Source organism: Anthonomus grandis, chromosome 9, assembly GCF_022605725.1.
Source record: "Anthonomus grandis grandis chromosome 9, icAntGran1.3, whole genome shotgun sequence".
NCBI lineage: Eukaryota > Metazoa > Arthropoda > Insecta > Coleoptera > Curculionidae > Anthonomus > Anthonomus grandis.
Genome location: NC_065554.1, coordinates 13933187 through 13954644, shown reverse-complemented (window position 1 = coordinate 13954644; position 21458 = coordinate 13933187). Strand labels below are relative to the sequence as shown.

General features: G+C 32.0%; 2 protein-coding genes across 5 annotated transcripts in view; one reads left to right on the top strand and one right to left on the bottom strand.

The window, feature by feature from the left end:
• The window catches only part of LOC126740106 (fatty acid-binding protein, adipocyte), a 484513-nt gene that overhangs the window by 259391 nt on the left and 203664 nt on the right, over positions 1-21458 (bottom strand). The window lies entirely within an intron of this gene.
• The window catches only part of LOC126740101 (phosphatidylinositol 5-phosphate 4-kinase type-2 alpha), a 28287-nt gene continuing 15860 nt past the window's right edge, over positions 9032-21458 (top strand). The window contains exons 1-3 of one of the 3 annotated variants that reach the window (XM_050446003.1): positions 9032-9376; positions 14734-14831; positions 14926-15036. In XM_050446003.1, coding sequence (XP_050301960.1) covers positions 9254-9376; positions 14734-14831; positions 14926-15036 — 332 coding nt within the window. In that variant the 5' untranslated portion in view covers positions 9032-9253. Of the gene's footprint in view, positions 9377-14733; positions 14832-14925; positions 15037-19241; positions 19400-21458 lie in introns of those variants that run through there. The other 2 variants (XM_050446002.1, XM_050446004.1) reach the window with 2 other exon arrangements.

The window sequence follows — 21458 nt, the reverse complement described above, 5'->3', positions numbered from 1 at the left end:
ATTTCAGAAATTATAGTACAAAAATAGAAAAAGTGACAAATCGAGGACATTATTTAATATAGGGACAAAACACTTCCAATTTAACACTTTTTCAGGCAGATTTAAACAGGGTTTAATTGGGACACTTTTTGTCCCCATATAAAATAAATTACTCGATTTGTTTCTTTTTCTGTTTAAGTACTATAATTTCTGAAAGACCCACATTTCCTATTAGATACATAGGTCTGGATTTCAGATATTAAACAAAAAATATTTACAAAATGTGCTACTATATTATCAGAAGAGATTATAGCAAAAAATTCACGAGTTATACAATAAAAATAAACAGTTGTACACCCTTGTTAAAACATTAAATCATATATCCTTCCAAATTCCTAAATGTATAAACTTATAACTTTAATAAGGAACTTTGTTGTATGAAGACCAAACTTTCTAAGTTAGGATTTATTCAGGGTATTAATAATGTAAATGCATAAAGGTCAATAAAAATTTAATAAAGTCACCAAAAAATAACAACATATTCAATAAAAATTCAATCCTAATCAAAAAGTATCCTTTTGGATTAGCATTTGCTTTTGATATTGCGATTAAATAACAAGACTATGAGATTTCTTATTAAATGAAATTTGAATTTTCCCACCTTACTTTGGCCACGCCTATCTACCATTTTGATTGGTCCAATTAGGTACATCAAACTGTCAAGTTAGTTACAACAGTTTCCGTTGCCAAGCGAGAGGACGATAGCAGAAGAATTTCTATCAGTTTGTATGCAACTACCACTTCTCTATATATTTGTGTTTTGTGGTTCATAGATCACATTTTTCCTATCTGGGATTCACCAGTTCATAAAACACCAATTTATACTACTAATTGAGGCCTCCAACACATACATTTGTTGTGTATAATTTTGTTATTATTTATTTTTGATATTTTATTAGGTTTAGGGCCAAATTATGGACCGGCCACAGATGTAAATAGCTCCGCACTAGATAGATAATAGTGTAATAAATAGCTGGTAATATAGCTGGATAATAGCTGGTAAAGTGTCTGGAAAAGTTATCCTGCTCGTAAAATTAAAATTGAATTATGAACTTGTTTGTCTTACTAGCAGGATAATTCTTGGTTACCAGTAGAATAAGTTACCAACAGGAAAAAGCAGCGTATAAAAGGTTTACCACGAAATTTTTAACCTCAAATTTTTCAAAGAGTTGGAGCTTGTATAGTTTTTGCAAGAAGTGTATAATATTCTAAATTTTGTTCTTAATCTGTATGAGTGTTTTGTGATTTTTCATCTAGGTTAATCTCTCGTTATTTAATATGATAATGCCCGACGTAAGGTTACACCCTTCCCTCACCTGCACCTCTTTGCTGGCTATGCAACTGTTATGTGTCTGAGAAATGAAAAGAAAACATACATCTAAGAGATCCCATATAGATGAACGTCAAATTTGAGCCACTATATTCTGTCACTTACTATCATCATGATATCTTAAAGTCAGTCCCTAAACACTCAGTGTTATTAAATTATAAATTATTTCCTCATAGGTGGTAAGAGGTGTTATGGTTGCACTACCGCCAACAGTTTTAAATGTTTCCTGTTTGTTCTTGGCTACTTTTTTCTTAGATCTTTTGATACCCTCATACTTTGTTTGAAGATTATTTAGGGTTCGAACCACCCCTAACACAGGTTTTTTTACATTAAACTCTGCTATCAAATTTTCCCAGTCCTGATTTTTTTCGTTCCAAGACATCAGTCTTTTTTGATTCAATTGTACCTGCATATTGACTTACTAAATTATAGAGCAAAATAATTTATTATTCTTTTTCAGAAAAGTTTGCCGAACTCTTTTTTTATCAGGTTGTTAAGATATCCTCTAAAAAAATAATATAAAAAAATTGATTAAGATTCTACCAAATTCACTGCACAGTATACAGTTTCTAAAAAGCTGTGTACTGTGATTCACTGGCAAATATCTGGTGGGATATTTACAGAAAGAATATCGGATTTGACACAAGACAAGTATGCAAGTACCTGTAACTATTATTTCAAATTAAAAACCAAACACTTCCATTATTTTTGTTTATTTTATTTATTTTCTTAGGACCGGAGATTCATAGCCCTAATCTTTCTTTTTTTCTTAAGATTATTGTACCGACCAGAACAATTACGATGTCATAATTCCTCCTAAACTTACCTGTAGTAGGTTTACCGAGACGATAGAATTTATCCGCTTGATAACACACAGGAACTTTACCAGCTGGTCCGTAATTTGGCCCTTAAACAAAAAAATCCTACCGTAACCTCAGTCAAAGTAAGTGGTAGTTTTAGTCGTTGATTAATTAAATTAATATTAATTTCAATTTCAGAATCTTCGTAAAAAGAGTAATAGTTATAAAGCGCAAGGTATAATAGTGGAAATTCAGGAGGAACCATTTGCAATTGTAATAATTACTCCTATGATGCAAAGGGCTCACAAATTGCCATTTGCTAAAGATATTGCTTTTATGGACAGCACATCTTCTTGCGACTCTGATGCCGGTTTTCCACTAAACGAACAAAACAAAAACAAAACACAAACTTGTGTCGAAAAAAACAAAATTGCAAATGTTTGCAAACTTTTTGAAGACTCGAAGTTTTTGCGACAGTTGCTGTTTTGTTTTTCGGGTCCCGTTCGGAAGCGGTAAACATCAAAGGGTTTCACGTGTTTAAGAACTGGAGCTTGTATAGTGGAAACAGCATGTTGCGTTTTTAAACGCATACCTAGTTGCTTTTCAGCTGTTTGTGTGTAGGGGTGTATTCAACAAAAAGCGTAGTATAAAACAATAAAAATAAACAACAGGTAAGTTGATACGAAACGTTTATCAATAGATATACAATGCAGTATAAATATAGGTATACTACTGTATTAATTCGAAAGGAATCTGCCAAAATAATATACAGGTTTATTCACGTAAAACGCATCTTAATATTTAAAGAAAAATTGAAAAAAAAAAACTGAAATTAGTAGGGACTTTCTAAAGGTATCTTTTAAAATTATTTTGTTATTATACAGGGTGTTTTAAAGTACTTAAAAAGGAAAAAAAATAGTTTTTTTTAAATAGAAAAAACCTATTTCTCCTCTGTTTCAGTATCTCTACCTATCTGTTACTTTTGCTTCATAGAACGCAATACAAACCAAGCACCAACCATGATAAAAAAATTATCTTTATTACTAAACATTTCCATTACTTTTGTAGCACAAAACAAGCAACACACTAGTTCGTTTGGTGGAAAAGCACTAAAAACTAAAATGAAACTGCGACTATAATTTGTCTGCTTAGTGGAAACAGAGTTTCAAATTTGTCCGAGTTTTGTTTTTTGTTTTATGTGTTTCAAAAAACAAGAACAAAACAGAAACTCGACTAGTCCGTTTGGTGGAAAACCGGTTTAAAAGCCACACATCAGTGACGTTTGTTTTGACGTCTTGTCAGCAGTGCCTCTAGCTGTCATTATAACAAAAGGTCAACGCACCGAGGATTATGTAGCTGGTTGCAGTTTACTGAAACGTACAATGCCAACAGCATTTAAGGTACGGTCTGTTTTGAGCGAGTAGTCGGGGCGATTAGACGAGACATTTAATCGTGCCATTAGGTTAAATAGCCATATCATAGAAATGGTCTGGTTTAGGCGACAAGTCGAAACAAGTCGCCACAAGACGACGCGTCTTTAAGCAAAATTGGTCGTCAGGCAAAGTAAACGCGTGCGTTTGTTAAATCGCTCGCGAGTGTGGCTGCAAAATGAGCTCCAACAAAGGTAACAGACTTCGATTCTCCAAAGCGGAAGATGAAAAATTGATTTACGAAGTGTCAACTCATCCAGCATTGTATAATTTAAATCATAAATTATATAAGGATCAAAATGTACGGGATAATATTTGGAAAATAATATCAAAAAACATAGACAAAAGCGGTAAGTTTATTTAATGTATAACATTATTTTCCTTTTGTTTACTTTTTTTATTTATAAAATATTTACATACATATTTGTGGCATTACATTTTTCTTCGGAATACTAAATTTAATAAACAACAAAAGTATTGCCTGTATATATAGGATATGCTTTTGTGTCAAAATAAATTACATTTCAATTAGGTAATTTTATTAAAATCTTAAACTGCGTATCATTTTTATACACTTCTTTCAATATGTATAATTGTGTTTTTTTTTTCGAAACAACAAATTTAAAACCCAAGTATAGTTTTTTTTTGGTGTAAACTAAGCTATTAACTACTAATATAATTCGAACTTTTTCATGTCGTACATTATTTCCAGTCACTGAATGCAAGTCTCGGTGGAAAAGTTTAAAAGATGTTTATTGGAAAAAGAAGAAGGATATGAAACAAAACTGGTTCCTCAGCGAAGGCTACAATTACATGGGTGCACATGAATGCTCTTAACTTTTTAGAGCAAACCAGATCCAATAGAAAGTAAAGCATTTTTATATACCTACCTACTTTATTATAGCTCATGTCATATATGGTTTTTTAGAACTTTATGCAATGTGTCAGTAGAAGAAGAAGCAGGCGCATCAAGTGATTCAGAAACTAAGCAAACATTAACCGAACAATCACAAGAAGTTTTTTCAGGTGAAGAAAAGGAAGATATTGCAGAGGACGATACAACGGCAGAAATTAATTCTCCACAATCACAAGATTTGGATACAAGTATAAATGAAGGTGCACCAAGAAAGAAGAGACATATTGTGCAGGAAAAAATGGATACAAAGATAAATGAAGGCCCCCAAAGAAAGAAGAAACATATTGGTAATGAGCAGCTTTTGGAAACACTTAACAAGAGAGAAAACGAGAGACAGCTCGTGTTTAAGGAAATAAAAGAATCATTTGCCTCTTCAGGCAAAAACCATCCAATCCAAACTTTTTTTGCCAGCATGGCTGAAACAGTTATCACCTTTCCACCTCATTTACAAGTCAAAGCAAAGAAAGAAACACTGGACTTGATTTCTCGAATGGAATTGGAAATGTCGCAAACAGGATCCCGTCCCACTCCCTCCACTTCTCGTGCCTCTCTCACATCAGCTCATTACAATTACGATAGTACAACAGAATTTTTATGTGATATCCAGGACTCTCAAGCATTTACCGATTGCGCAGATCTTGTTAGTAATTATAATTTAACTGAGTTATAAAAAAGGTGTGTCTAGATAGGTAATAGTTTTATTTGTCTATTTTCATAATAAAATATTACAAAATATTTAACTCAAGATTGCAGAGTAACTAAATCTAATTATCTGTTGCCGTTACGTGCTTTAGCTGCCAGGTCACCGAGCCTTCTTGACTATTGAAAAATTCTGTAAACCTATTTCTAATTTGAAATGCTTCAACAGTTGAATTTCCGCCCGAGGGGTTTAATCAAATCATGTTGTCCTTGGGCATGTCATAGTCAATATCTTCTATAGAACTTTGACTAGAAGCAACATGCAATGGTTATTATAAGATCTACTGTGGAAGATTGTACAGCAATTGGCGTGTAAAAAATCCTGAATGTTTGACACAGTAATCCAAATGTATTTTCTGAAGTTCTTCGTGCTCGACACAGGCGGTAATTAAAGACACGCTTTTGTATATTAATGTTAGCCTGATCTCGCGGATATGGACGAAGAAGATGTTTTGAGAGTTTAAATGCTTCATCTCCAAGAATAACATAGGGTAATCGTATATCTGAATTTGGTAAAGGTTTGTCCTCTGGCATATATTTATCGTTATTGACAAGATGAAACATAGACGACTTATTAAAAATATTACTGTCCCCTTCCTTTCCATATGAACCAACATCAATACATACAAATTTATATTCAGCGTCAACAATCGCCAGCAACACAATAGAAAATAATGACTTGTAGTTAAAAAACAAGCTGCCTGAGTTCTGTGGGCAAATAATACGCACGTGTTTTCCGTGAAGAGCTCCGCAGCAATTTGGGAAATTCCATTTCTCGTCAAACTGTCCAGCTATTCTAAGATAATCTTCTTTCGAGGGCTGTTTCAAGAACACGGGCACTAACTTGTTATATAGCACTTTCAAAACATCTCGTACCAAAACACTAATGTAATTATGGGAAATTCTATAATTAAATGCCATGGAACGATAGGATTCTCCTGTAGCCAAGAACCTAAAAGAAAATTCGGTTTAATCTATTACAACAGATTCTCACCATGAAATACCTTAGCACCAAAGCAAGCTTTTCTTTAGCTGTAATTGGTCTTCTAACAAATTTAGTAGGAGATTTTTTTATGTCAGCGGATACAACGTTAAAAAGTTCATTAAACTGATATCTAGTAAGCCTAAAGTATTCTCTGAATAATTTGGTTTCGTCATCAATTAAATGTCTCATTATCAGCGTACTAAAACATCCCTCCTTTCTTCTTTGAACAAACATGTTATGAACCTTTCTACGCCTTTTATGCAATAATGATAATACCAAAATGTCATCATCCGCTTCTTCTTCCATAAGCAACTGTGCTGCCATCACAAGTTCACGTGTAATCATTTTAGGACGGTTTTTAAAAAACTACTGATTGATTGGAGACTAACCGAATACTGACGCTATCTACGAATACAGACCACCAGAGGCGATTAGACGTAAGTGATTAAACGCATCGTTTAATCGCCTCCATTACTCGCCCAAAACAGACCGTACCTTTAATTGTCAACAATATCCCAAAATATTTATTACTGATGACAGTGAGTCAGAGAGACAAGCTATTGCCTTGGTTTGGCCAGATTCAAAAGCTTTGTTATGCCGATTTCACGTGTGTCAATCTGTCTGGCGTTGGCTGTGGGATAAAAACAATGATATACTTAAAGAACATAGACAAATGTTGTACAAACTCTTTAGGGATATCTTAACAGCATCATCAGAGTTTAGTGCATTTAAAGCCTATTGCCTTTGTATAGGAGAAAGTAATGACGTTCCTGAAATGTCTGCAGTAGTTTTGCGTTATCCAAAGTGGATAATATATATTTCCAATTATTGGAAAAGACGGGAAGATTGGTCGCTTGCATTCAGAAATTTTTTGCAGCATGGTCATCACACTAACAGTTTTAGTGAAGTCAATGTTAGACTTTTTAAAGACTTTGTGTTGTTAAGAGACAAAGCTTATAATGCAGTTTCCTTGGTTGAATTTGTTTGCACAGGCACAGTATAAAGAACAAGACAGTAGGTTCACTCTCTTGCGGCCGTTTGAAGTAGGGACTTCTAAACAGTGCCGACTTTTTTTACGCGGTCGTAAATCATTATTTAGTTTCGACGGCAATCCTTTACGATACGGGGGGTGTTTGAAACATTTTTAATAAGGAATATTTTCGTACATCGCGGCGGGCAGCGTGTAATATATGGAATTTTTTGAAATTAAAGGCACTTTGTATTATTGTTAAAATGAAATTGAAAGAATATTATTAAGTATCTCTTTTGAACAAATAACTATAAGAAAAACACTTGGTAGATAGCTTTAAAATTAAGTTTATTAGAATGTACACAATTAAATCTTAGCTTTACGTTCCTTTCATGCTCTTTTCTTAACTGACCAAAAAACTACCTATCTAATATTACATACACTTAATTAATAATAACTTCGTTAATATACCCATTTTTTAAATATTTAATAAAATTTACATAATAATGTGATAACAACACTCAGCATATGGAACTCGGTAACAGTGAAATATAAAAAGGCAGTTAAATAAAAAAAACTTATTAAATGCCTAATTATTTGCTTTTAAAATAGGGGATGAAAGAACAAACCACTAAAATTCAAATAAAACGAAAATAGGTGTTTTTTTACAACCTAGAATTCATATAAATATGCAAAATAAATATAGTTTTACATTGGGGATTATAGTACATATCAATATTTTGAAACTTAAACCCTTAAAAACCACCCTTAATGACGAAAAAAATGCAGTTTTAAGTATGGTTAGACGGTATAAGTGGCTAAAATTTATATCATTCAAATGATTGCAATGCAACTAATAATAAATCGGATAGCTTTCACTATTAAAAACCACCACTAATAACAGAATATTACCAAAAATTTTGCATTTTTTCAGATTAAAATCACGATTTAAAAAAAATATGTACTCTAAATCGCTGACACTTTTTGAACATATTATTGGTACCTATATATAGTCCATTGTAGAAGGCTACGCTTTAAGTTTTGAAATAAATACATAATTTTATATGATAAATTTTTTTAAAACTGCAATTATTTTTATTTTATTCCTAACTTTTTTAATTTATATGCTAATGACTTATAATCAAGTTTATTTTTAAAGTTTTTGATAGTTTTTTTTTTTTAATTATTTCACGTTATTATTTTACGTCATTATGTTTTGTTATCTAAAAAAAGGGGTTATGTTCACACAGTTGTATCTTAGCGCCTATAGCACCTAGATAAATCAAACAAAAGCCAATCTTTTGTTTTTAAACCAACTTTTGTTTATTAGATTTTTTTGTAGGATCTCAATTTTCCTAGATATTTAAGAAATACTGAAGAAAAGCATGTATTTTTTTCTGTAAACTAATCCATTTTTATTTTTAAAAAAATGTATATCCCCTTTTACTCCTGCAGCCATCTACGCAACATATCGCCGGCATTTTTAAAGTACAAAATTTCCGCACAACGCTATTATAGTTCTAATATTGAAGACGCCCCTGTATAACGCAGTCGCCACCGGGCAGCAAAAAAGAGTAGCATCAGAAAGCGAGTGAGAAAGGCAACATTTTGGGCGGCGCTTAGAGTGATCCTTCTATTCTAGTTTATGTTCGGTGGCACAGGTATGGAGAAATATTACATGCTTCGTGATTATTCCAACAATGGACAAGTAAAAACGGTAAGCTTTTTAAACCGATAAAAAATCAAAAAATCGTTTTTTGACGCCACTGGACATTCGGTCTGTATATGTTCGACCCTGGAAAGCCAACTTCACACCGCTCGACTGTAGCCTGTAATAGTTGTCATTGATTCGGTAGCATTCGTTACCGGTCGAGTATAGCCGACAACTAATCAATGAAGGTGTGTTTCTCAAATATCGGTATAAAAATTTCATCAACTTTAGTAGATAAATAAACAAATTCGGATTGTTTGTGCGATAAAAAGCCTGAGCCTGTTCTTGTCTTTGTCGCTTTGTAAAATGGCGTAAACTGCTCGTACCGGCAGTGTTAAATTTACCAGTAGAACTTTATCAAAAACAGTTCAAAATGAGTTCCAGTGGACAGTCCAAATTAAAAAAGAAACATTTCAGGGTAAAACACCAAAAAGTGAAGCTTTTTAGGGCTAACGAGCCTTTTCTGAGTGTATTTATGTGGGGAATAAATCACACAGTAAGTTTGTTAATTTTTAGCTTAATTAGGTGAACATGAAACCAGTTTTTTGTTCCTTACTAATATTTATTACTGAAGGACCAGATATCTAATTTACAATTTTTATTGCTTTTTTATTCTTTGGGTTTTTCCTTTTGAAGAAAAAAATTAAGACTGGACAAGGTTTTACTTCAGTTATCAATACTGCATGTTCTTTATTCATGTCATGTACATTATACATATGTAAATAATTTTTTACTGAAAAACAATTTTCTCATTTAATATGAAACTCATTTACATGTTATAGTGCCTTTGGCCCTGAGGATATTTACTACTTTCCCATTATAAAATTTCATAGTATAATAACTTAATATATGTATATTTTACTTAATATTAACTTAATCTCAATAGGTAAAAAAGCCTTTACAAAAATAGCTGTTTGTTCAGTTTTAATTTGTCTCTCGGATTTTATTGCTTCCTAATAGAAAATCCTTTGTTTTTATGATTCTTATATCTTCTCCAAGTATTTGTCCTGTGTGAAAAAAGTCCTATGGGTGTCATGCCAGTAGTGCCAATTGCCTTGTACTTTCTTTAAGATGAGAAGCATACCTTTTGACTTTCCCCATATTTTTTAAAAAACTCAAGATAGCCGATTGATGTATTTTAGCTCTAAGAATTTGAAAATCACAAGACCTACCTCATAAATGTTGTATTTTTTATTATGTTTTGGATTATATGTCAATTCTATGTTTCTTTTGTTTTCACAATTTTCATTTTTTTTTTAATTTTGTAATGCATCCTATATTAAGGAACAATTGTTTTTTTAATACATGGTGTTACAGTATAAAATGCTGATCCTTAAGGTGTTAATCCTTAGGTGATTTTAGGAAGAAAAGTTCAAATAAAGCTATGTCCTAAACTCTAATAATCTCTAAAACTCTAAAATCTTTTGAGCTACAGAGTGTTAAAAAAAACTACAGAGAGTTAAAGTGTTGTGGTGGCCACTTTCAACAGCTAATCTAAACTTTTTTTCATTTTTGTTTACATATTGTTTTTTTATTTTAATGGTAACATAATGGATTATAGAATAAATAAATTTAATTTTTTTTGCTACTAGATTGGCCATACATAAAAATGTTTTTTTTCCACGGTAATCACATGTTGGACAAAAAAGAGTCAAGAAATCAAATTAAAGTTTTAAAAAAAGCTTCTATATCAAAAAATGGCTATTGATACTCAAAGGGTGTGTGCTAAATTTCATAAACATATCTAGAAAGCTATTAAACTTATGATGAAGAACCAATTTTTTTCTTAAGATTTTAACACACTGTAGCTCAAAATCTAAGAGGTTTAGGACTTTATTTAAACTTTTCTTGTTCAATGGAATTAAGGAATAACAGCCTTAAGAATCAGTATCTTATTTTATAACATCCTGTATAGGTAGATGAGAATTAAAATTGATATTATAAATTTATATTGCCCATGCAGACATTGCACATCTAGGTGCTGTAACTAATGTTTAACAGAGACTAGTAATTGTATGTTTGATTAAACTAGGTATATTGTTTGTGAATTGTGGTATCAATATCAATAAAACCAATAATCTGTTTTTCAGATATTAAACCTCAAAAAGCTTATTATAGAAGCATTTTCAGCCTAATTTATTCATTAGGGTAAAAAACCAATTACAGATCCTCCCAAATTCAAATCAAAGGAATTTCATTTTTTTTTTTGTTAAAAGTACATGTGTGTTTTTAACATTTTCTTTATATCACTTTCAATATAACAATATCTTTGGGCCGATTTTTTATAAAGGTTACTTTTTGGATTTGTGTAATTCAACAAATTTGACTAGGCATATAATTTTGAAATATACCTTTAACAATTAAGAAATAGATTTCAAAACAAAGTTTGATACCTCTTAATTCTGGACTTCTAGGCAATTTTCTGAAATTGAATCGAACTTATCTTTTTTGAAGAACAGAAGCCAATTTATATATGTAACTTTTTATAATAACTAGATTTATTTCAGATTTTTAAAAATATAAATTTTTTAAACACAGAGTTTAATTTAAATACATGCAGTACTACTTATTACATGTACAAGTCACAAGTAACTTGTAGAGACTGACTTAAAACAAGATACTAATCTATTGCAATACATCCTGTAACAATACTATGCAGTTATAACAGATCAACATTACATACACCAATACATTATTAACCTATATTTTACTGCAGCATACAATATTTAATAACCATAAGTCCAATGGATTTCACCACCATTTTAAAATTATTCTGACAAAGATACAACAATGAAAGTAAAAGATTTTTAACCATTATGTACAACAATTATAGAAAAGCCATCTTAATTCATGATTATTTTTGATCCATTGACGTAAATGGGAAGGGATCTTTTTGGGGTTTGGTAGTATAATAGTACATATTTTTGGGTTATTATTAAGTTTGATAAAATTGCACTGCAGGCACCATCCCATATTCTTATACAATTATTCAAGAGAGATTCTACTAGAGCTTGATATGCTACCTTTAACAGTTTAAGTGGCATGAATTTTTGTAGTTCATAAATCATAATGTAATGTAATGTAATTTATAAATATTTTTTTCTATCTTTCTACTTACACTATCGAAAAAGTAGAGAAACTTTTTAAAATAAGGTTTTATTTGAATATGCCGAGAGTAAGGCAATTCTATACATAATGAAAATCAACAATATTTTTAAATATTTTATTTTGCTAAAGTAATAAAATATATAATAAAAATTAAAGAATTTATTTAATTAAACAAAATACTCTACAGACAAAAGTAGAGAAACCAAATTTTGTTACTTAATATTTGTACATAAACTTATTTCTAAACTAATAAAATTAATGGGTATAGAGTATCTTTTATGGGCAATAACCTCGCCACATCAGTTTGGCATGAATTCCAAAAGTTTCGTAATGGTTTCTTCTCCAATAGAATTCCAGGATTCTTAAAAATGATAATAAAACTTTTATTATCATTTTTATTGCTGATCTGATATAGTCTTATACGCCGTTCTAGATCCTGCCAGAGATTTTCAGTAGGGTTAAGATCTGAACTTTGTACTAGAAAATCCATAAGCCCAATCTTTCTAAAACCATTCTTGAATTACCTTTGACTTACATATGTTTAGGGTCGTTATCCTGCTGATATATCCAGGTCAATGGTAAATTATCCTCAGAAAATGGTAGCATTACATTTTTCAGAATATCTAAATACAAAATTTCGATCCATTACTTTCTGTAGCTGAAAGAATTTTAACAGTTTTCTCACTCTTTATATTGGAAACTGCAACACTCATACATAAGTCCGTTAGTCCACCATCCTGCACCAGCCATAATACTTGTCAGGTAAACAACTTATTTCTTCCAATTCCCACCTCCTCACTTATGAGAAACTCTCTTATATTTATTAGTTGTAAAATATTTAATCATGTTCCTTTTTTGATTAGGACTACTGTTACAGACCTTAAAAAGTTTAGGAGAGAAGTAAAGAAATTAATCTTACCAAAAGCTTAGTAAGGCATTGAAGAGTATTTTAACAACTCATTTTAATATTTAAAATTAATTATATTTCTTGAACAGATTTTTTTTATTATTCTTGTTTTATGTTGGATCTTGCCTTTTCTTTCCTTCTTTTTTAGTTTTTTCTTTGATTATATAAAATATGCTTCTATGTACAATCAAAATCGAATATGTATCCTGTTTTTATCCTGTATCCTGTATAACCAAATAACTACTAGTATTATAAATTCTAGGATTAGGAAGCTTTTAGCACAAGTTTGTAAACTTAGCAAATAAAGTATATTTTGACTTTGACTTTGACTTGACATAATAGCCTTAATAACATGTAATGGTCCTATACTGTACCCACAAAAGCAACCCCATATCATGCAGGATCCATTACCATGCTTTACAGTAGGCTTTGTCTACTTTAGATCAAATCTCTTGCCTTCTGGGTGATGTACCCACAATATTCCATAAAACCCAAATAAATTAAATTTAATTTCATCAGTAAAATTAACTTTTTTCCAGTTGTTGGTTGTCCAATGAAATTAGTTTTCTGCAAAGTTGAGTCGGGTCTTCTGGTTCTTCCTGCTGATTAGAGGTTTTTTAGAGGCTCTGAATTTCGTATTTTAAATTAGAAATTGTCATGCTTATAACAGATTTATGCAAACTAAGCATTTTGCTTCATCATCGGAATTTCCCGATGCGTTACTTTCTGATGAATTAATTTATATACAGGCTGTAATTTTAGGTTGTTGAAGACGAGTAGAAATAGACTGTCCTGTAGTTATTTCATGTTAGAAGTTTTTTACATGCAGTAAAAGGGTAATAAAAAATTAACCCTGTTTCTGTGTTCTGTATTTAACTGTGTTCTGTGTTGAGCTGAACTTGTCTAAGCCATGTTGTTAATACTATCTTTAATCAACAAACACATTATTCAAAAATGGTATCAAATATGTAAGTAATATTTTAAAATGATAAGTTACAATGGTAACGCAATATGAGAAGTTTTATAGTTTAAGGCATGACAAATTTTACTTCTTTTGTTAATGTCAGTCAAAGTTTCTGTGGTTTCTCAGCATGACCTGAATTTTTCGACAGCTTCCATTTGTAAACATTAAAGACATTGTAAAATCAGATGGATTTCTATGGGGATTCTCCACCCAAAAATGCAAGCTACTATCACAGAAGTTTATTAAAAGACATTCTCTTTTTGATCCCTTAAACTTACATTAAAAAAAAATTAATGTGTAAGCTGACAATTTAAGAAACTTAAAAAAAAGCTCAGTGTTACATTCGTTTTTAATAATCCATGGGGTTTATTATTATTATATGATTCAAAGAAACCCTTTAACCCATAACGATGTTAATATAAAAAAATGTGAGCCTGAACATACAAGGTTTTGCTGAGGAATAAAAAGAAGTTAATTGGCAGTCTAGATCTAGCTTTATTGTTGGAAAGTAGAGCATCTGTATTATAGATCTATTACCAAATTTTAATAAAATACTGTTTTTTTTTTAGATGCAGTATCTTCATCCACAATGAAAATAAAATTACTTTTATGTATTTGATAATTTTGACAAATTACAAATTAAATATCAGATTTACTTTTTACGCACTAGTGTGTAGTCTAAAGCTAAACTTCATAAACCCCTGTGAGTGTGTAAATTAAATAGTTCAAAAGATGCCAGTTTACTCTTTTTATTTCATTCATTTTTCTCACTCTGTAAAAGATATTTCTACTTTTTCTATTCCATTTGGCATACTGACAGATTTGTCATTTTTTTTCCACAAAAAAATCATGTTTTTTTTTTTTTAATTTTTAGATTAATGAACTGATGCATGTAACAATTCCTGTGATGTTATTACCAGACGATTTCAGGGCATATTCAAAGATCAAAATTGATAACCATCTGTTTAATAAGTAAGTGATTTATTTACTAATATGCACATTAGATAAAGTCTTGTGTTAAAAACAGAAGTTTGCCTACAATTAAATACTTTATTATATTTTTTAGGGAAAATATGCCATCACACTTTAAAGTCAAGGAATACTGTCCAATGGTGTTTCGTAATATTAGAGAGAGGTTTGGCATTGATGATTTAGATTACAAGGAATCACTAACTAGGTAAGTTATTTTGCACAGGTGTACAGTCTAAAAAATCAATAAGAAGGACATGCAAGAAAATCCTATACAATACTTTAGCCTATAGCTGCTATTCCAGATAAATTTTTAAGTATATAATTATTTTAGTACATTAATAACAAAACCAACAAACCTCATACACAATGAATATCTAAAAATAAAATTAATTGTTGACGTTGTGTTTTGAAATGCATAATTACCACTCTTGTAAAAAAATAAGTAAATTATAGGTACCAATAGTCGGCATGTCTAATTTATTGCTAAAAGTATAGTTACCTTTTTTAATCATAAAAATAAAAATACATGTGACATTATTTACAATAGATTATACAATGTTTTTAAATGACTGTGTTGTACTAGCTTGACTAATCTAAATAAGTTATATGCACGATTTCTTTTTTAAATCAAATTTAATTTAATTCAATATTAGATTTGTCCTTTTATTTTGGTTTTGCATAATTGGCAGATCATACAAACATAATAAACACAACTCAGAATTCTAAATATAGATTAGATTTATTAATCTATTATAAGGATGTAATTGTTCATATTTCCTTTACTACCTTTCTTATCTTGATATATTGCTTATAACAGGCAAGATGATTTTATTTTTGGTTATAGTATAATATACTATTTTAAGCCTGTTAGTCATCAAGAAATAGGCGTAAATATTTTTAAAAAATCATATGTATACATACAGGGTGGTCCAGTTTAAACGTCATTAATTTTAATACATGATAGAGAATTTAAAAAGAAATAGACTTTCATTACAAATTATTTCTCAGAAATGTTTAATAACCAAGATACAGGGTGTTAAAGTTAAGAATAATTATGTAAAATTTGGGTATTTTTATAATTAAACTTACGTGAGTATTGACAATGCAGTTCATTCAGCGAGCTCCACCATGTATACAGCAAGAGATTGAGAGTACCATGAAACAAAAATGTTTACGATTTACTGTACTGACCCATCTAATAAAGATTAAGTTTACCCACCGGAGTCCCCTTGATTCAGTCATGCCAATAACCATCAATATAGTTACTTTATGTTTGCTTATAATTTACATATATATCTTCTTCGACGACTAGCTAGTGTCCCCTAAAATAGTTAAGGCTACCCCAGACGCTCCACTGCCGCTAAGCAGTAAGCATCTCAACACTCGGAAACTAAGATAACATATACCGAGATCTTAGAATCCAAATGTGTCAATCGAGAAGACAAGTGAGGGCCCTCTATAACTCACAAGACCAACTCGAAGGAACTGCGCGCTCAGAGGGCATCCCTGTCGATTGCTACACAATCGACCATAACCTGGTAATACCTCGCTAAACAGCGACAAACTCTGGTATACCATAAAACTCTAGCCATGGACTTATACAACAACAATATAAAATATTACTCACATGTCGACATGATTAACCAGTGCACAAAACAATCACAACCATTCTAATATCCACCTAGTGGACAAACACCACCACACCTGGTCAACTATGACCACTCTATATACATGGCTCTTTATAAGCCGAAGTGCTAGCACTCACTGACTCTTTTACTTCTTCTGGGTCTCTCTCAATCTCTGCTTATATTATTATTTATGTTTAGGGTATAGATTTTCAAGGATGTACGATAATTCTCGGGCGGTTGAGACACTTATAAATGAATACAGGGTGTTTATAAAATATACGTTTATTAAATATAATTAATTACTTTAGGATATTTTACAATTATTTGTTTATTTATCATAACTTTTAAACTACCAGGTTATTGTAGTGAATTATCAAATACTGATGGAGCCAATTTAAAAAAAAATTGCCAGTGGCGTAACATACGGAGGTACTTGGTCCTTTTTTGCCTCAAATCTCCAAGGTGATAAAATATTTTTTTATAAGAAGTCATCTGTTGGATTCGTCATTTAATTTGGAAAAAAAAGTTACTCTCGCAAAATTCTGATTTAAGGCACTGTTTTTAAAATATCTTAATTTAATTGTTCAGAAATACCTGCTAAAATGTTGTAAAAATTTATAAAAAAAATGGAAATCGGGTTTGGATTTGTAAAAAAGTTGAATATAAAAAAGAATCAAAAGTTACCTTAAGTCATTATTTCATTTGACAGGTTTAATTTAAGATTCAAGCCTAATTTTTTTTCTAAAGTTTTTGCAGCATTTTAACTGGCGTTTCTGTATAATTAAACTATGATATTTTAAAAACAGTGCCTTAAATCATAATTTTGCAAGAGTTGTAGCGGGGGTTCTTACGTACTTGCCGTATGTCTACCCTCTAACTTTTGAGGTCGCAGGGTATCCGCCAACTCCCCTCACTATTTCTTTGTACAGTTATAGGAGAAAAAGCTGACAAAATGCCTCAGGCGCCACTCTAAGTAATTAAAGGAGCTTAGAGTCCCCTCTAGCCTCTCGGGTAAGCCTTTAGACAGTGGAGAAACCAGGTAAAGATTAAAAGTAGACTGTCCGGTTATAATGAGATCTTATTGCTCTTAATCATTATTATTACAAATATTAATAAGTAAGTAACAGTTTTGGTTGCTTAAGACTAAGTGTCCTTAAAATCTAACAATCCTCATTACCTATTTCTATGATTACAAGCGCAGGCAGTTATTTGGGAAAATGTACTGAAAAATTCGGCACTCTATTAATGACGCAAAATAGTACGATTTAAGGGATTTATGATGTTTTGTACAAGCGGTTACGGATGACATTCGTGAAGCAAAGCCGGAAACTCAACACCAATCAAGCGAAGCAATCTCAATCAATCGGTCAACATTTACCCCTGCTCTGTTATTATACGGATAGTAATTATATTATCACGGACCGGGTTATTACTTGTCCTTCACCACTTTGAAAAGACAAGTAATACCCAATAAACGCGCCTAGTGCCTGCCCTACAAAACACGAAGAAAGATAGTCCAAGCACTACTTTTCATCAATAAAATAATTAACGGAACGGTACGGTCGCGGACAGAGCAGAAAATAAAAAGTCAACAATAAAAATTATCAATTAAATACAAAATGAATCCGCAGTGAGTGTTCCTCTGGTTCCAAACAAGAATGTAACTTTTCGCGAACGGAACTAATGAAACGTTGGTTTAATTACCCGTTTACTACCTGCCCTACAAAACACGAAGAAAGATAGTGTCCAGGTAGTAATTTAACAAAAACGTGCTGCTGCCTGGCCTTCAAACACGAAGAAAGATGGCCCCAAACGAGAGTTTCAAAAATAAATTGAACGGGACGGAACGATATCAGCTTTGTTTTGGTTCCGATTTTGGGATGATTCTAGAACTGCGCAGAACTCGTTGCGCCGTAAAGTAAAATCCGGAATCGCTCCCGTTTCAATTCTGCATGGTATGGAACCCGAACGATTGACGCACTGACAGTAAATAGCTGATTCTGATTGTTTATTTACTAAACACAACTTGTTTTGAAATTTTGAATATTGCTTATTGCTTTGGTTTTGGACCTTTTTAAAACTCTTTTAAACATTAGAACTGGAATAAAAATGTCAATAGATTTAAAAAAAATTAATAGATAATTCTTAGGTTAAGTGAAATCTATTTACAAGAAAAACAATAAACATTAACAAAGCATAAAACTTATTTACTTCTTCTTCATCTTCTTCCTCTTCTTCTTCTCAAATTTGGTGAAGTCGAGTAAAATTGTAAGGATATATTTTTTGCGCATGTGCGAACTGCCTGATTCTGAATTGATCCCTACTCTCGAGCAGGGATTTTTGGACGATTCTAGGACAATTCTGAAACGGTCCAAAAAAAAACCAACACACCAAACTTTCAATTCGGAATCAATTCTAATTTAACCAAAACGCATAAAACAATCTGCGCATGTGCAAAACAATTCTAGGACGATTCTAACAGGAACCAAAACAAAGCTATCAATAGCAACGGATTCGATAAAGATCTTAATACGCGAGCTTGGAACCGGCCGGTAAACTGTCAACAGGTGGCTCTTACCTAACCCAATTCACACTGTCAACGTCAAGACAAAGTTTTAATTAATTTATTTATTTTATTTATTTAGCAGTTTATTTCCAACAGGCAAAGCCCAGTTACAGGAAAATCTACAATTAATGTTTTGAAAGTGTTAAACAAGTATTAAATTACTATAAATTAAATAACAAAAAGAAAGAAAAATAAGGAAAACTTAAATTACTATAGTAACATCATGTATATATCAAAATTAAAGGAGATGTAAATTAACATTAGAATGAACAAAGAAAGGGATTCATGGGACAAGGGAAACAAGGAATTATGGTAACTGTTGGTTTGTCAGAGGCAAAACTAGATCCTTTATGGAGCATACAAATATGTCACAGGTTGGTGATACTGAATTAAAAATTCTGCACATTTGATATACGGGATTCTGAAACCTAATGTTAGTTCTGGCGCGATCTGAAGCAAAAGTGATATTTGCTCTAGAAACAAATCGTAGTACATGAAATAGAATATCGTTCAAGAGAGGAGGAGAATTTATTTGATTATTGACCAACTTCCATAAGAATGTTACAAAATGAATTGTTCTCCTCATGGCCAGAGATTGCAGATTAAATCTACCTAACATCAGATCATGATCATGTCCCCTAACAGGATATATTCCATCCTCACGAAACATAAGAAATTTTAAAACCCTTCTCTGAACACTCTCGATGTAGCCAACATGGCATTCATAGAAAGGACACCGCACCAAGAAACCGTATTCCAGTCTTGATCTAACAAAGGAAAAGTACAATAGTTTTATTGAGTTTGAGTTGTTAAAGAGTTGGCTGTTTCGAATGACAAAACCCAGAAGTTTCAACGAGGAGGTCACTGTCTGTTCAATATGTGGCACAAATGTGAACCTATCGTCGAATACAACCCCTAGATCTTTAATAGAAGTACTTCTACAGAGGATTTGATTGCCTATATTGTAATTAAACAAAACAGGATCCTTGGTTCGGTGAAAGGAGATCACACAGCATTTCGAGATATTAAGACATAACTGATTTCGACTGCACCACCCCCTAATTGGGTTCACAAGTTACTCTGTAAGAACAAGGAGTCCAAGATACTATTGATACACCAGAATATTTTCAGATCATCAGCATAAGCTAGTCTAAGGCAGGAAATCAGTTCTATAAGATCATTAATATAAAAGATAAAAAGAACTGGGCCGAGATTGTATCCCTGTGGGACTCCAGAACTTGAAACAAAGGTATTAGATCTGCAACCTTCCACCTCAACAAACTGTAGACGGTCAATAAGGTATGACGAAAGCAACGAAATTAGCCTTTCTGAGAAGTTGAATTGCTTGTTCAATTTTTCCAGCAGAATGCTATGATTTATCTGATCGAAAGCTTTACTGAAATCAGTATACACCACATCAACCTGACTTTTTCTATCGAGGGCTGAAGAAATAAAATGAGTCATATTACAGAGGTTAGTGAAGCACGACCTTTTAGGAATAAAGCCGTGCTGATCTATAGAGAGTAGTGATTGAACTTGGGGAAGAATTCTGTTATAAACAATAGTCTCAAAAGTTTTGGAAAAATTGCCAAGTATGGAGATAGGTCGGTAGTTGTCGATTCTGTTTATATCGTCTTTTTTGTGAATTGGTATTACTTTAGCACATTTCCAGATGCCTGGAAATTTGCCAGTTTTCAAAATAAGGTTAAAAATATGACATAAAGGCTGACAAAGGACAAACATGCAGTCTTTAGCCACAAAACTTGGAACACCATCTGGACCGGCTGTCAACTTGTTTTTTAGCCTTCGACTAGCAGCAATAATTTCCTCAGTGGTAATTGATGGAAGAATGTCAATGAGGTCTGAGGAATTAGGAGGATAGGTTTCTGCGAGGTTGATTGGATCTTTATAGGCATTCTGAAAAAGTTTGGCAAAAGCTGGCACAATATTTTCTGTTCCTTGAAAACAATTACCATTGGCATCGCACATGATAGACGGAAGTGAAGAGTGACCTTTCTTAGCTCTAACGAAAGACCAAAACGATGAGGGATCAGTGACAATGTTCTCCTCGGCTTGGGTCACAAATGAGTTATAGGCCTCATGGGCTTGAGATTTTACTGTCTGACGAAGCCTGTTGTATCTGGAAAGATTAAATTCAGTTGGAAAGGATCTATAATCACGATATGCTTTTTCCTTCTTAAAGATATTAGAAATAATTTGTTTTAAAAACCATACTGGAAATCGCCGTCGTCTTCGTTGTTTTAAAGGTGCTGAAGCAGCAAAAGCTGAATCAAGTCTTTTGTAAAGTTCCTTGCAAGCGCTGTCAACGTCAGAAGACTGCAAGACGGACAACCAGTCTGCATCAAGCAACAAATTATACATGAGTGGAAAGTCTGCTTTTTTGAAGTTAAACTGCTGTAGATTATTTGAGCT